The following is a 16,969-nucleotide window of genomic DNA, read 5'->3' on the forward strand; positions in this document are numbered from 1 at the left end:
TGTTCCCGTTTATTCTCCCACATTAAGTGATCAATTTAATATGAGAAAATCATTTGGGTTGGTTAGATATTAGATATTAGATTTGATGACATTACCTCTCTCTTGAAATCATAGTCGTCCTCGACTATGAGGTAGAAGAGATAAAGCCTTAGTCATTAGTCAATTTTACTTAGCGGGTAGAGGATCCCTTTTTACCCTACGACATCTTTCAAAGATGGATGACTAATCCATTTGGTGCTTGGGAGACATAGCTGCCGCAAGCATGTCTGCTCTTTAGTCTATTTCATTCTCCCAAAGTAGAGTGACAAATTCTACTTGGTGTTTGAGAGACGTCGTCATCACAAACATGATTCTAAGCATGCATACTAGTTAAATTTGTGCACAATTAAAAAGAGGACTAGTCTTATAAGACAAAAACATGAGTTATTTAAAAGAAATTTGTACATTTGCTTACTCTAATGTAGCATTGTAAGCATTGACAAGGTTCATACTATCCTTAAGTTGTATTCCTTGCATCCATCTAGTATCTTCAAAAGGATAATTTTTGAACTTAATAAGATACCGTCTGATAATCTTACCATGTCGTAGTACCTTGTCTTCATGCCGAAGAATAGCTTCGGGTTGTAGCACCTCTTCTTGGTCTTCAACTTCGGGAGGGTCTTCAATAATTGGTTCAGTTGGTGGCGCTCCTTTGTAGGGCTTAAGTAGGCTTACATGAAAGGCATTGTGTATGAGCCAATGGTTGGGCAACTTGAGTTGATAAGCCATCTCATTGATGGGCTTCAAGATTTGGAAAGGACCATAGTATCTTTTTGCATACACTTTTGATGGCCCGTAGGATTTTTGCCCGTCGTTTGTCTTAATCGAGCCTTAGGAAACTTGAGATAAGACCCAATCATTTTCTTTGAACATTAAGGCTCTTCTGTGCTTATCAGCAGCAGCTTTTTGCCTTTGTTGAGAGATGGATATAGCCTCCTTAATCTTTTGAAAAGATTCTTGTAGGTCACGGCTATACTCATCGGCGGCGAAGATCTTCCCATGTACTTTGAGTAGCAAGGAACTTTTAGGTCTTCCCTCAATGATCTCAAAAGGTGCTTTTCCCGTAGAAGTATGTACAGTATTATTGTAGGCATACTCTACAAGAGGTAAGTACTTTTCCCATTGTGAGCGTTGATCTACTTCGGTAACATAAGTCTTGAGTAGATCGAGTATCGTAAGATTGGCTATCTCACTTTGGCCATCCGTTTGTGGGTGATAGGCCGAAGAGAAATTCAATCTTATTCCTAGATTTTCAAAGAGACCTTTCCAGAAATTACTGGTCATTCTAGGATCTCTATCTGACACGATGGATGTGGGTAATCCATGGTGCTTGAAAATCTGAGATATGAAGAGAGTTGCCATTTGATGTGCCTTAATAGTCTTCTTGACAAGAATAAAATGTGCTTGCTTGCTAAACGTGTCAACTATTGTCCATATTCCTGTATTCCCAAGGATAGACTTGGGTAATCCAAAAATGAAATCCATGGATATACTCTCCCATGGTGAATTTAGAATAGGCAATGGTTTGAGTAATCCAGGTTGCTTCCCTCTATCATACTTGGTCTTTTGGCATACTACACATTTTGAAACATACTCTTGTATGTCCACTTTCATGGGAGGCCAATAGAAGTACGTCTCTACTCCTCGGAGAGTAGGTTGAATACCTCTATGCCCCGCATATGGAGGAGCATGGGATTCATACATAACTTTCTTACGAAGGGAATGGGTAACACATAGCCTATTGCCGTGGAGAAGATAACCATCCTGCAAGGTGAATGGTTCCTCTTTCTTCCCCAAAGCAAGGGCTGACATTATGTCTCTAAAGTCAGGGTCAGTAGCATACTCATCTATCATAGAGGATAGATCATTGTGAGTAGCTATAGACACCGCATTAACTTTGCGTCGTCGTGAAAGTGCATCGGCCACTTGATTGTGCTTACCAGCTATGTTAGCAATATGGAAATTAAATTGTGAAAGAAAATTTGCCCACCTCATTTGTTTGTCGAAAAGCTTGGTTTGCGTCATGAAATACTTGAGACTTTGGTGGTCAGTTCGTAGGATAAATGGAGTCCCCAATAGGTAGTGCTTCCATGTGTCTAGGGCATGTAGAACAGCTAAAAGCTCTTTCTCATAAATGCCCAAGACTCGTTCATCAATATTGAGCCTTCGGCTCTTATATGCTATGGCATGCCCTTCTTGAAGCAAAATTGCTCCAAGGCAATCACCATAAGCATCACATTGGACCTCAAATGGCTTTGAGAGATCCGGAAGCACGAGAACTGGTTGGGAAGTAAGCTTCTCTTTGAGCTTTTCAAAAGCATTTTGCTCCTTAGCAGTCTATACAAACTTAACGTTCTTCTTAGTTAAGTCGTGTAGTGGTCCTGCTACTTGAGAGAATTTTGCTATGAAGCATCTATACTATGCGCACATACCAACAAAGCTTCTTAGCTCATGTAGATTTCTTGGGTTAGGCCATGCTTTTATTATTTCTAACTTTGATGGATCCATTCGGATACCATCTTTAGAGATAATATGACCTAGGTATTGAATCTCTTGAAGGAAGAATTCGCTTTTCTTTTGGTTGAGAAAAAGCTTGTTCTCCCTTAATGCTTGAAAAATCACTTGGAGATGTTGCTTATGTTTCTCCAAAGACTTGGAGTAGATGATGATATCATCAAAGAACACTCCAGTGAATTTGCGGTATGGTCTAAAAATTTTCTCCATCGAACGATTGAACGTAGCTGGTGCATTAGTCAAGCCAAAAGGCATGATTAGATATTCATAAAGACCAAACGTTGTGCGAAACGCGGTCTTTAAGATATCTTCATCCACTATCCTTATTTGATGATAGCCACTCTTAAGGTCAATCCTACTAAAGTAGGTCGAGCCTTGTAGCTTATCAAACAGTCTTCTACCCGAGGTACGGGAAATCTGTTTTTGATAGTGATATGGTTTAGTGCTCGATAATCCACACACATACGGTATGTACCATCTTTCTTTTGCACTAAAAGGACTGGAGAACAAAAGGGAGAGGAACTAGGTCTCACCATCCCTTTGTCTACCAGCTCTTGTACTTGCCTCATGATCTCCTCTTGTTGAGCTTGTGAAACTCGATAAGGAGGCTTGTTAGGTGGTGAGCTTCCAGGAAGGAGCTCAATACGATGGTCATCATCCCCTCGTTTTGGAGGTTAAGTCCATAGGGATATCATCGATGAACACATCTTGGAATCCTTTTAGAAAATTAGACAAGTCTAACTCTTCTTGATTCCTATCCATTTACATTTGATGAAACATTAGTATCTTTTAGAGACTCTTTGACAAAAATCATGTACGCAGAAACTGAGCTCTTCATTGACTTATCAAAAGCAAGAGGATTTACAAGTGGAATAGTGCGACCACGCTCACTAGTATCTATATACATGTTCTTTCCCCTATAGGTGAAGTAGATTCTCCTTTCAGGGAACTTCATGTTGGTAGCCATGCGATCAAACCATGGTGCCCCTAGGATAACATCCTCATGTTGGAGAGGAGAGATGAAGAAGTCTTCCTTGTCGACATAGCTTTGGACATGAAGCCTCAACTTCCCAATCAAGGGAGTAACGCAGGCTTGTTGTCCCTTGAAAGATGCATCAGCCACTACTATATCTCCCATCTCAAAAGCTTGAATGCCCAACTTGGTGGCCAACTCCATTGATATGAAGTTAAGAGTAGAGCCAAGGTCAAACAAGATGAATGCATCATGCTCTCTTACCTTTCCCTAAGCATAGGAAAGTGATGATCCTTTGCAATGAGCATCCTCTTTTGGAGCTTCAATGGTGGAAGCCCTAGGAGTCTCATTGCGAGTATTCTTCTTGGGGCAAGAACGATAGCCATGTCCTTGCTTCCCACACTTGAAACACTTATGGTCCTTGTGAAAAGCTTCAAGCTCTTCAGGAGAGAGTTTGTTTTTACCTTTGTAAACTCCCTTCTCCTTGGACCGATTGTTGTTGTTGTTGGAATTGACTTGAGAAGTATTTTGAACATTGGTTTTCCCCTTTGCATCATTTTTGTCTTTGTTTTCCATGGGCTTGACATTATGTCTAGCCCCTTGATGGAAATTGATGCGTGAAGCAACCATGGTGTGATGGATTATTTCGCTAATAGTACCAGGCCGTTGAGAGTTGATGTATTCGGCCATCTCTTCAGGTAATCCCGCACAGAATTGTTGCCTTTGCTCGGCAAAGTCTATCTTTTGAAAGAAAGTAGCCTTGAGATGTAAATCCCAAAACTTGTCTACATATTTGCGGATAGACTCATGGGAGAGGAGCTTCAAGCTGCGCCATTCGGTAAACACTTTGTCCTTTGCATCGCTTACAAGGAATTGCTTCACGATGGAAACTCGTAAAGTTTCCATGTCTTTGGGGCTTCACTATTGCCACGAAGGCTAGCCCACCATTGACGAGCTGATTTTTGGAAGTGCATAGCTACATGGCGTAGCTTGGAGAACTCTGTGAAGCCCTCGTCTCCAAAGGCCGCATGAAATTGCTGGATGAAGGCGAACACTTTGTCGGTAGCACCAAAGGTGCCATCATAGGTGAGAAAAGAGATACTCTTTCCTCCCTCCTTGAACTTCTTTAGCTTTTGTGACCTTCGCTATGCAAGAAATGATTTGTGATGTGCTCCCCTCTTGTATTCTCTAGGAGAATAGCCATAACTTTCGTCGGAAGAGGAGGAAGGTGAAGAAGAAAGAGAAAAGGGTGACCTCTTCCTAGCCCTTTTCTTCCTTTGTTTCCTCTCTTGCCTTTCAGAGTGATGAGGAGAAGGACTATGTGTTGATCTTTTCCGCTTGGGAGGAGTGGGCGATCGTCTAGACCGCCGTCTTCGTGGAGCCACATCTTCAAAGGAACTTAAACTTTCATTGCTTTCTTGCTCTTTGGATTCCTCCTCTCGAATGGGAGAGAGTCTTCTTTTGGGGGTCTCTTCAAGAGGCCTCCTAAGCTCTCTCTCCTCTTGGAGAGAAAGGGAAATTCCATAACCACGAAGTTGTTGAGTAACTTCGGCTTGCAAAGCAGGGTTGCCCATAGCTTGCTGCAACCTAATGACGAGATAATTCACAAATATGGGAGCATCATCATTAGCACCTTCATGTGCAAAATCAAAGCTATCAATGTTCATTCTACTCTCTTGATTATTGTCAGCCATGTTAACAAAATTTATATATATACTTAGTGTATGCTTTGGCAATTCAAAACCTTACTGCCACTCCTCTTAGCTTTTGAAAATCGGCTCTTAAGTATCTACACCCACTACTCGAAGTGGTTAATTATAGAGAGTAGAGGAGTAGGTCTAACATAGCAGAGTTGCCAAGGGCTAGCTCCTTTCGGACTTCTTATGGCTCAATAATGGTAAAGCCGTAGTCAAGTCTAAAAAGACTCCATTATTAAGTCTAAAGCTCCCCAGGTGTACACCATCCCCCACATAGTGGGCTCAACAAAACCGATAATAGATCCCAGTTCCACTTACCCTAATATAATTAACAACATCAACCATTTATAGGCTACTTAAGGACCTCTCTTCTTAAGCAAGAAAAGAGAAACCAAATGCTCTGATACCAATGTAATGGAATTGGCCTATTTAATTTGAGAGTAGCGGAAATTAATGAGAGTACTTTTGAGAAATGACTTTGTGAGCATAGCGGGTGAACATAATTGAAGATAGCAACCTAATCATAGCAATTAGTTAACTTGGCATGAACAATACTTTTGCAAGAGAGAGAATTTAGAGAACATGACAACAGTTGAGGACCGGATTTATGTGGAGCCGGTCCCTCCTCCAATAGGCATTTGTATTATGATTTCTCCCATTAAGAGAGACTTGTTACAATACAATCTTTGTGTTCCTTGTGACCTAGGTGATGCAATGAAGATGGAAAGCTTCATGCATCACAAACATAACATAAACTTGAAGAAAGCTTTAATTATCCCAAGCCTCAGTCCCAAGACCTCAAACACCTTAGTCATCAAGCATGACAAGCAGGACAAGCACCTCGAGCTGGGTCGGGTTCCCGCGCCTCAAGCTCAGCCCTAGCTTACCTAAGGTCAAAGGACTTTTACACACATTCTTGGAGGTCTTCAATGAAGCTAACCCTAAGGTCTTATGCTCCATTTGTTAGCCTTGCTCTTTGATAGACCACCTCTCATTTGGGCCCCTTTACCATTGGCCCCGTGTTGAAATAGATCTATAAGCACATGTCTATATCTTAACACTTGTTCCCGTTTATTCTCCCACATTAAGTGATCAATTTAATATGAGAAAATCATTTGGGTTGGTTAGATATTAGATATTAGATTTTATGACATAAAATCTCTTGGAAAAGAACAAATTGACCTGACTTTAGCACTTCAATACAAATGAGTTGGAGAAGAGAGAGAGAATCCACACGACACGGAGTGGCGGAGTTCCACTCCCAGACCCCACTCGTGCCAAACCCTGGCGCCCCTCTCAACATTTCTTTATATTGCTCCCACAAGGTACAACTCTGTAACTCCTCTTCTTCTCCCGCGGGTAGAATCCCAGAGAGAGAGAGAGAGAGAGAGAGAGAGAGAGAGAGAGAGAGAGAGAGAGAGAGAGAGAGAGAGACCAACATACATATTTAAAGGCCCTTGGCCTGTTCAAAAGCATCTCACATGAAAAGCACAGCTTCTAAAACCTACTAGTCCAAAAGCACACACCCTATGGGCTAATCAATATAGTAGGCCACGTCATCTGCTACTTCCGCGAATTGCGGGATGGCAAACATGTCATCATGTTGCACGTAATTTTCTGAGTGTGTGTGATCTGGTTTAGTTTAGGAGTTTGGGCCCCTTGGCCAAAGTTCTATAAGTTTCTAGGGTTAGAATTTTTAATCCTAATCCATTTTGTCTTTAGGCCACTCAGTAAGTTGGTAAGTTCTTCTTCTTGTGTTTCTACTAAAGTTTTAGGCCCCTCCACCGAAATTTGCGAGTTGGTAAAAATCCTAACCCATTTTGTCTTTAGGCCACTCACCCGGTCTTCAGAAAGTTGGTAAGTTCTTCTTCTTCTATTTCTGCTAAGGTTTTAGGCCCCTCGGCTGGGATCTGCAGGATGGCTAGAGTTAGATGGCTAGAGTTAGGATCAGTATTCCTAACCCCCTTCATCTTCACTAGTTGACACGTCATCAGTTTGTGACATACCCCCATGAATATATTTGCAAAATACAAACAAGTTACTACAAAACTATCCACGAGGGTCAACCTCGAGGGTCATTCAATTTTCTCATTCCATATCGGAGCTCTTGATATTCTTGCATAGCAAAATTAGCCATCACACCCAAACTTTGCTGATCTTTAAAAGGGTGTCGCGATGCACTAAAGTTGCATACTCGGGCAAACTCACCCAATTTGGAAATTTTCATTTGGTGACACATCACAACAAAACACAGATGATTACAGATGCATGTTACGGGTCATAAAAACATACAACCGCTGATGAACACTGTCAAAGTCGACGATGTGGAAGCATAGAGCAATGGGGAGAATACATGAGAGAGAGAGAGAGAGAGAGAGAGAGAGAGAGAGAGAGAGAGAGAGAGAGTATTGAACCAACCAATTGAGCCATAAATTAGTGAGTATACAATGGGGGCAGGTACTGCTTATATACTAGCTTGGGGGCCCTTAAATACCCCCCTTAGTAAATTGCCCTACCCAAGACTTTGACAAATAAGTAAAATAAATACCTAAAGCTAGAATAAATATTGGGATCACATTGGGCTATTCACTTGAGGTGCTATAGCTTCAACACCCACTCTGCAGCTCACAGTGGACTTATGTAGGAAGACCAAGTCGACGAGGAAGCTACCATGGACACTCCAGCAATGACCCTTACCGTGGATACACCTTGCATTTGCTATCCAACTTTTTACCTTAGAAGAATGCCATCTTGAGCATCGGTTGCCTCACAGAAAATTGAACTGTAGACCACACTACGCCAAGAATGCGAGCTGTGAACACATGACGCACAAACATTCCTAGACAATGAACTTTGAAACACATCCTATCCATACTCCACCTAACAACAATGGATTGGCATGCATATCCATAGTGTCTTCATATGTCTCGCTGGTTTCTTGCCAGATGCATGGGCATTGAACTCTGATCCACGCATTAAAGCAGTGAAGAGTTGAACTCCAACACATGGGTCCAAATCATTTGTAGGGAGCACTATTTGCCCCTCTTTGCCGCTAACAAGCCTCCCCCAGGCTGAAGCTAGTTGCGGCAACCGCCACCTGACTAGAAATCTGGCGTCATGGCCACTATGGCCATCACTACGTGTGCCATGCCGATCTCCTCTTTCAGATCTTTATCAACATATCTCTCTCCAGCTTGCCTTTTCCTTTGTCCTCTTGTGAGTTCCAGCTATTTACTTTGGCTTTGCATTCCCAAGCCAAACAAAGCATCTTCTTGCATTTATAACAACGGCTCTCGGACCTCGTGGGTACCGAGGCAACTAACTGAGCATTGGACCTGTCAACCTCCTCAAGCATGCCTTTGCCTTTGTCCTCTAGCGAGCTCATGTAGTTGCCTTTGGCTTCATATTCCCGAGCCAAACAAATTGACGGCTTCTTTGAGAACTTCATCCATGCATAGGCCGCTAACAGGGTACTAGCCTTGCCGTCCTTGTAAAGCTTGCTTTTGCCTCTGTCCTCTAGCGAGCTGGTGTATTTTCTTTTGGCTTCACATTCCCACGCCAAACAAATTGATGGTTTCCTTGAGAGCTTCACTTGAGCATAGGCCGCTAACTGAAACCTAGTCATACTACCTTCCATAGCCATTATTTTATTTTGGTTCGTCTTTGACACTGGGGATGGCAACACAATGTCATTGCGAAAGGTTGGACGGACAATGCTTTTCTCTTTTGCTGCAAAATGACTAGGCCTACACCCAGACAACATTTCAAAACGCAGTCTAAGGGTGGCCAAACAAGCAGTTTGTATGGGAGTATTGTTGTCCAAAGCCGCTGGCGTTTGCCTCTCAAACGTTGCTCCAAAAGCACCCTTTTCCACTGCGTTGTTGAGCTGGCCCAAACTTCGAACTTCTCAAAATGCAGGCAAGTAAGCACACGTCAAGTAGCCTAGGCTAGCGTTTCAAAATGCAGGTCGCCCACTATCCGCCTAGCTACCAGTGTAGTCTATATAAAACGCGATTGTGAGCACTGCCAAGACATTCGATGTATATCAAAACTCCATTGCACTGCAGTAAAAAAACGCTACCAAAGTGAATGCCACAAAAAAGGAGTACCATTTGAAAACACCACCAAAATACGCTTGCCCTCTTCTTGTTTTCCTCTTCTCCGTGATGCACTCTTCTCACGTCATCAAAGATTCTGAGGTTGGGATACCATGTCAAAGTCATCGATGCAAAAGCGCAAAGCAATGGGGATAATGAGAGAGAGAGAGAGAGAGAGAGAGAGAGAGAGAGAGAGAGAGAGAGAGACTACTGAACCAACCAACCGGGCAATGAATTAGTGAGTATACAATGGGGGCAAGGTGGTGCTTATATACTAGCTTGAGGGCCCTTAAGTACCCCCCTTAGTGAATTTCCCTACCCAAGACTTTGACAAATAAGTAAAATAAATACTTAAAGCCAAAATAAATATTGGGATCACATTGGGCTATTCTCTTGAGATGCTATAACGTTAACACACTCCCCCCGTAACTAACCAAAAGGTCCAGACCCGAGATATTCAACGACTCTCTCAACACTCTGTTACAGGCGTGGACACTCCAAGCGAGAAATCAATAGCAACACACGAACAGAAACATCAGAATCACTGAACTTCAATAGAGAGAGAGAGAGGACACGACGGAGTTTCGCGCCCAGAAGCACTCACCCCAAAGACTGATGCCCCTTCAATGTTTCTTTATTTGTTGCTCACAGCAAAGTACAATTCCCGAGGATCCTCTTCTCTTAGACTCTACGTCCAGATGCTCTGCACAGTGAGAGACCCAAGGGCTCTTTTAAACTTACAAGGGATGCCCAAAAGTAGAGCCCCAAGAGTATCAGATTCAAAAGCACTACATCCCAAAAGCATCTGCTCCCAAAAGCTAGTGCTGAAATCAGCCAACGCAATTTGAGGAAATCCGTGCAGCCTTCCACATGGCCCCAACAGCGCAAAACGCCGAAAAGTCCGTACTGTCCTACCACGTCATCGTACGAGTTGCCACGTCAGCATGTCAACGCAATTTACGAAAATCTCTTTTAGAGTTCAAGCTTCTGCCTTATAGGGTTTTAGGCCCCACGGTCAATGCTCGTAAGTTCTTCGAGTTGGTTGGTTCAGTTTCTCTTGTCCACTTGGTTTGGATGCTCCACAAGGTCAAGGGTATATGACTAGGCAACTAGAAGAGGATGCGTTCAGGACAGAGTTGGTTGCTGTTGTGAATGTGTTTTCTCGGTTGGTGCAAAACCCTAGGTTTATGGAATTTCTGGAAGCGCCACCGGTGTCACAACAAACAAGGCAAGTGTCTCATGCAGTAGAGCCTGTTGAGGCTCAAGCCCTGGTCCCTAATGTGTCCCAGTAGGACAGGGAGCACTCACATGTTGGGGGGTTAGTTGGGACTCCAAGAAAACTTCCTTCTGTCCACGAACAGGTGGTTAGGACCCCTATTCCACAGGCTTTGCAAGTTCAGCCAGCCACCTTTTAAAGTCCAAATGTTGTATGAAATGGACAGAGAACCACTTTCCAAGCTATGCAATAGGTTTTTTCACGACCCACGATACATCCTTGGGGGTATGCAAGGCATGATGCCAAATCCCATGTATGGTAACATTGGCATGCAGCACGGGTTTCAGTGCAATCAGGGCCAGTTTGGGGTGCCAGAAAGCAATTCTGCCATGGCTGGTTTTTCCGACCAGCATGCACATATGGCACCACTGACACAAAATGTCAATGGCCAAGGGACATTGATGATCCCTATTACAGTGCCCATGTTGCAGACAATTCCCTACAATAATTTGGGAGCACTGTAAAAGCCAATAACATACAAAGAAGGCGGTGGGGCTGTGCAATTTGATACTTTCAGTGGCTTTGAGGATAAGGCAAAGGCTCTTACTTTCCTCCAGCAGTTTGATACAACTTATGCAGGGGGAAATCTTACAGAGGCCTCCAAGGTCCAAAAAGTTGCCACTTTCTTGAAAGGCAATGCACTTACATGGTGGACGACACTGTTGATGCAAGGACAGGCACCCGCCACATGGGTATACTTCAAGAAAATGTTTGGATCTACATGGCTGTCAAATGAATTTGAAGCCGATGCCATGACGGTTTGGCACCAACTCATTGCAGCTACTTGCAAGAGCCTACACAAGTACAATCGAACATTTTGCGTTGCTCTCAATAACATTCTACACTGACATAGCAGATTGAGAAGTATTGTTGCGGGCTGCCTACAGGGCTTCGAGACTACTGCACAAAGAACAGAGTAGCTACCCTCACTCAGCTTATGGAAGTTGCCAACACTGGTCATGCCTTGTTGAAGGGAGAAGACAGTGGGTTTTGGGGCAATGTGAAAGGGGGTTAGCAAAATAAATATTCAGCAAAGAATCCCGTTGTGAAAGTGATTCCTGAAACGACCTAGGGGTCAGAAAATACTAAGGACTAAGCAAGATGTCTCAAGGACAGGCCAAGAAAAAGAAAGGGAAGCTTTTGTGCGCAAGTCGTTCGAGGAAAAGAAGGCTTTAATGGCTGAGAACAAATGCTTTATATACGAGCATTCTGGCTATTTTGCTGCAGATTGTCCCCATAGGAGGATGCCAGCTGACTCAGAGGACAAAAAGGACAGGAAAGGGAAGAAGCCCAAACCCACGGCCAAGTTAGTGCCAGATATGGTGGGTGATAGATCAAACTCAGATGCCAACGAGTTAGAGCGTGCCATAAAGTCAGAGACCAGACAAGACTTATCTTCTTTGATCCAAGTGCTAAAGCAAACTTTATCCCACCAGAGTTGGCCATTAAGTTGGGCATCAAAGCTGAAGAGATGGGGTACACATCAAAGGCAGGGTTGCCATGTCTTGGCCACTCAGAGTATGTTACGCCTATCATAGGAAAGCTGCGTCTGCATATTCAATCATATGTGGACAAATAGGAATTTTATATCATACCATTGGATGCGCTGTTGGGAATTCTGTGGATGTTCCGTATACATGGAGGCTGGATCTCTTCAACAAGAAGATCACTCTTCAGCATAGGGGCAAAACTCACATCCTTGATGTAAAGCTAAAAGGGGAGTCTATCCCTATTGTATCTGCTTCGGCTATCACTTCTGTAATTCAGAATCATCTTTCTGCATACTTGATTTTTGCACGTGATGTTTCGGATAATTGTCTGTCAAATTTATCTATGTTAGATAAAGAAAGGTCAGCATTTTTGTGAGAGTTTAATGCATGTTTTTCTGACTCGTTACCGTCTTGGTTGCCGCCAGAGAGGCCCGAGGATGATGCGATAGATTTGGTGCTAGGTTGTAGCCCACCAAATAGTCTATTCGAAGAATGAAGAGGAGCATAGGCTTCACTTGAACAATGTTGTTCGAAGAGCTACGTAGTCATAGGTTGCTTGTCAATCCTATGAAAAGTGAATTCATCTTGGAAGAGATCCACTTTCTTGGCCACATAGTGTCAAAGGATGGTGTCTGAATGGATCTTGCCAAGGTTGAAGCAATTAGGACATGGCCAGATTTGAAGACTGTGCATGATGTTCGTATCTTCTTGGGCTTATTCTCCTACTACAGAGGTTTATCAAGAACTTTGCCGAGATTGCTTCACCCCTACATGCAAGGTAGTTTTCATACGTCGAACGGAACCTGTCGTTCCGGCCGGCAGGACCCGTCCCGTCCCGCTCGTTCCGTCCGGTCATTTTTTCGGCAATTTATGACCATTAGCAGTTTTTTGACCGTTTGCAGCGTCCACTGTGTAGGCCTTTTGGAGCCGTTTACGGGCAGTTTTGAAGCCAATTGCAATGCCCATGGCCCATGGGCCATTGCCATGCTTATTGCCCAATGCCCATTGCTCACATGCTCTTCCTCTAGGCTCTTCCTATTTAAGCAACCCTTCCCCTTTCTTATCCAACACAACCTACAACTACAAGCTACATTGTACAAGCTCTATCCCTAAGCCTCTCAATGCTCTAGCCTCTCATCATCCATGTGCTTCCATTGAAGCTCTCAAGTGGGCTCAAGCTCTCGAGTCTCCATTGCGTCTACCGTCTCTCTCCTTCAAGCTCCTTTGGGTGACAGGTCTCTCCTTCAAGCTTCCTTGGGTCTCTCTCTCTCCCTCTCTCTCCCTCTCTCTCTCTCTCTCTCTCTCTCTCTCTCTCTCTAATCTATTGATACATCGTACATCATACTAGTAGCTACTAGCTACATACTACATAATGCCGCCTCCTCTTCATGAAGCCTTTGAGAAGCATTGCCGATATTTTGAGCGGGTAGGGGGCAAGCAAAACTGTTGCAAGTGGTGGTGCAAATATTGCCCAAAAGCTATGACCTCTTCCCTCACCCGTCTCATCATCCACTTGACAAAGATGGGAGGACAAGCGGGGCCATGTCCTAATATCCCCGAAGATATCCTTGCGGAATGCAAGAGAAAGTATCTTCCATTGAAGACACGCAAGGGTAGAGTCACCTCGGATGAGTTCGTGTCGCCGGATGTTGATAGCTCCGATTCGGAGGAAGAGGCCTCTCCAACTATGTCCATGGCTACCGGTGCCACCGTGGCCTCATGTGATGGTAGTGCCTCCTCCAAGAAGTCCAAGAAGTCCAAGAAGTCCAAGGGGTCTTCAAGTGATGGTGGCCGGCCTCCGAAGATGGCAAAGCAAACTTCTCTTGCGAAATCGGTGGGTGGATGCTCCGGCCCCTTGTCTTTCCTCAAGGAGAGACAACGAACGCAGAAATAGAGATTGCCCGCACGGTGATTGAATGCAATCTCTCCTTCAACATTCTTCGGTTGGAGCGATGGAAGAGGATGATCATAGCAATTGCGGCGGTTGGTCCATGCGAAGGGTGGACGGGTGTGTCATACCACGACATGGGAACAAAGAAGCTTGATGAAGAGAGGGCAAGGATTGACAAGTCACTTGAGCCCGTACGTGCGGGTTGGGCAAAGTATGGATGCTCTATCCTCTCCGACGGATAGAGCGACCGCAAGAACAGGGGCATCATCAACATTCTTGTTCCTTGTCCTCTTGCCACGTACTTCTTACGGGCGGTGGATGCGGGTTCGAGAGGGAAGAAAGTGACTGGGGCATATATTTGGAAGCACATCCGCCAAGCCATTCTTGAGGTAAAACCGTAAATCGAGCCTTTATGTCTTGAGCAATTGCCAATAAGTCCTATGTTTTAATTTTTAAGTTTTAACTCTTCTTGTCACAAATGCCTCTTGTGTAGGTTGGTGCGGAGCATGTCGTGCAAGTGATTACCGACAATGCTTCAAATTGCAAGGCAATGAGTAAGAGGCTAGAGAAGGAATTTCCATCCATAGTATGGACTCCATGTGCCTCTCATTGCCTTGACCTTCTCTTTGAAGACATAGGGGAGCTAGGTTGGGTGAAAGATATCCTCAACCAAGCACTCTCCATCATCAATTTCATCAATGGCAAAGTGAGGGTGCTTGCCATTTACCGCACCCAATCCGACCTTGAGTTGAAGAAGCCATCGGCCACTCGCTTTGCCGCCATGTGGCTACTTCTAGAGCAGCTCTATTATGTGCAAAACAAAATACAAAAGACCATGGTCTCCGATGAGTTTAAGGAGTGGATCAATGGAGAGTCCGCCGCTTCCCAACAAGATGCAAAAGCCGTCCAACGGCTTTGCTTGCGGGAGGAGTTTTGGCAAGAAATTAAGGGTCTTGTCGTTGCGATCTTGCCCTTGTACAAGGCTCTCCGCATGACCGACATGGAAGGGGCAACTATTGGGCTTCTATGGCACTTCATAAAGGAAGCTTACAAGGAGATTGAGAAGTCTACAATCCTAGATGGGGCTCCCGATGGAACACGGTATAACTACATATTTATTATTACATAATACATTCTCTATATATCTAAATTCTACATGCTTGTTTCTCTACTTAGTACATTTCCTCTCTCTTCTTGTAGTGATTACCTCGAGGACTCTCCCAAGAGAGACGACATTCTCCTCCTAATCACAAAGCGGTGGGATTGGATGAAGAGACCTATCCATTACTTTGCGGCTCTCTTGCATCCGGCTTACAAGAAGCCCGAACTCTTTGCAAATCAAGAGCTTATTGAGGAGCGCAACAATTACCTCTTTAAGGTGCTAAAAGAAGAGGACATTGGAGCATTTCTCCAAGAGGTAATCAACTATAGCGACCAACGAGGCACCGCATTTACTTCCAACTTGTGTTGGAAGCGGCAATCCTTGGTGAAGCCTTTATTTTGGTGGGAGAGCTTTGGCTATCAATTGCCTACTCTCAAACGACTTGCTTTGAGGGTTCTTGGCCAAGTAAGTGACAAGCCTCAAACTTTTACATTTTGTGCTTAATCTCTTCAACTATAGTCTTTTATAGCTTATGCCTCTCTTGATGTGTTTTAGGATTGCTCATCGGGAGCATGCGAGCGTAATTGGTCCGCATACTCCCTCAGCCACACCAAAATCCGAAACAAGCTCTCAACGAAGCAATTAGAGCGACTTGTCTATTGTCGCTCCAATTTACGCATGTTGCGCTCTATGCATGAGATGCCTATGGCTCGACAGGTATAAATTATAAATTATAATCACGACTCACTCCATTTTCTATACTCTAGTCTTTAATTAGTTTGAATATACTAATTATGTTTTCATTGTCCAATGTTGTAAATGTCAAATAGGTCAACGTGGATGAGCTCACACTTACAATTGACACTCTAAAGAGTGTCGATAAAGAGCAAGACCCTGAGGAGCAAATGATTTTTCGTGAGCTCTACTTGGAGCTTGAGGAGATTGATCGCCGGGTTTCTCGCACACGATCACGCAAGAAGGTCGTCATCCATGGAGTTACATCGGCTACAAGAGGCAGAGGTGCCAGGGCTACAAGAGGTAGAGGCAAAGCATCAACAACACCCAAGGAGGCTCCTAGGACCTATGTGCGGCGAGGCTCCGGAAGCAGCTCTTGTGCGGCGGCCATCACTATGGAGGATAGAGAGCCTCGAGAGCCAGAGTATGATGATGAAGGCAACCTCATTAGTGATGGAGATTATGAGCCGTCATCCTTCGACTCTTGTGAGGAAGAGGATGATGTTGATGAGCAAGGCTCAGAAGAGGAAGATGAGGAAGATGATGAGAGCACTAGTGACTAATGACTTTACTATTTAGTCTCTCTATTATGGTGTGCCACTTTTTGAGTACTTTGTAGCCCTTGTCACTTGGTCCCCGGACTTTTTTGTATCCCTTGCCACTTTTTGAGTACTTTGTAGCCCTTGCCACTTGGTCTCTACTTATCAAATTTCAATGATCATTTTGGTTTATGTAATGCTCATTCTCTTTAGTCTTTGAGTCTTGACTCTTTTCATTGTAGTATTGTAACTACTAACTTGTAATCTATACAAATGTCAAGTTTCTATAAGTAAGTATTAAGGCCTAAGCCTTAGGCCCTTAGACTTGAGAATTTATTTGTTTTTTTAAATTTGAACGTACATAATGTCATCGTACATCATAAATTTTTTTAGTTCGTTTAGTACCGCACATCATCGTACGCGTAGAAAACGTACGTGACCGTACGGGACTACTATGCCTACATGCTTTGCAAAAGAAAGAGGTCACTTTCAGGTGGACACAAAAAGAGATTTCAGCTTTTAATCTCATAAAGATGACTTCGGATCCAGTAACTGTTTTACCAAATCTTTGGAAGTCATTTGTGGTCCAGTGTGATGCATGCGGCTACAGTATTGG

At 43.8% G+C, this 16,969-nt stretch overlaps 2 protein-coding genes across 10 annotated transcripts in view; one reads left to right on the forward strand and one right to left on the reverse strand.

Moving 5' to 3' along the window:
- Positions 1-16,969, reverse strand: part of LOC147451774 (uncharacterized) — a 155,729-nt gene that overhangs the window by 47,841 nt on the left and 90,919 nt on the right. The gene's annotated exons all lie outside the window — the stretch shown is intronic.
- Positions 13,609-16,447, forward strand: LOC147451775 (uncharacterized). Its single transcript, XM_086518735.1, has 7 exons — positions 13,609-13,920; positions 14,220-14,366; positions 14,471-14,531; positions 14,616-15,078; positions 15,178-15,544; positions 15,635-15,796; positions 15,910-16,447. Exons 1-7 carry the CDS (start codon positions 13,609-13,611, stop codon positions 16,375-16,377), a joined length of 1,980 nt encoding a protein of 659 aa, XP_086374861.1. The 3' UTR covers positions 16,378-16,447.

Source organism: Adiantum capillus-veneris, chromosome 8 (assembly GCF_014529385.1).
Source record: "Adiantum capillus-veneris isolate H3 chromosome 8, ASM1452938v2, whole genome shotgun sequence".
Classification (NCBI taxonomy): domain Eukaryota; kingdom Viridiplantae; phylum Streptophyta; class Polypodiopsida; order Polypodiales; family Pteridaceae; genus Adiantum; species Adiantum capillus-veneris.

What these genes read in the sequence shown, in the direction of transcription:
- LOC147451775 (XM_086518735.1), top strand. Translation starts at nt 13,609, where the DNA reads ATGGGAGGACAAGCGGGGCCATGTCCTAATATCCCCGAAGATATCCTT. An exon ending in TCCGCCAAGCCATTCTTGAG is followed by an intron (nt 14,367 to 14,470) that starts GTAAAACCGTAA and finishes CCTCTTGTGTAG; the next exon opens with GTTGGTGCGGAGCATGTCGT. An exon ending in GGGGCTCCCGATGGAACACG is followed by an intron (nt 15,079 to 15,177) that starts GTATAACTACAT and finishes CTCTTCTTGTAG; the next exon opens with TGATTACCTCGAGGACTCTC.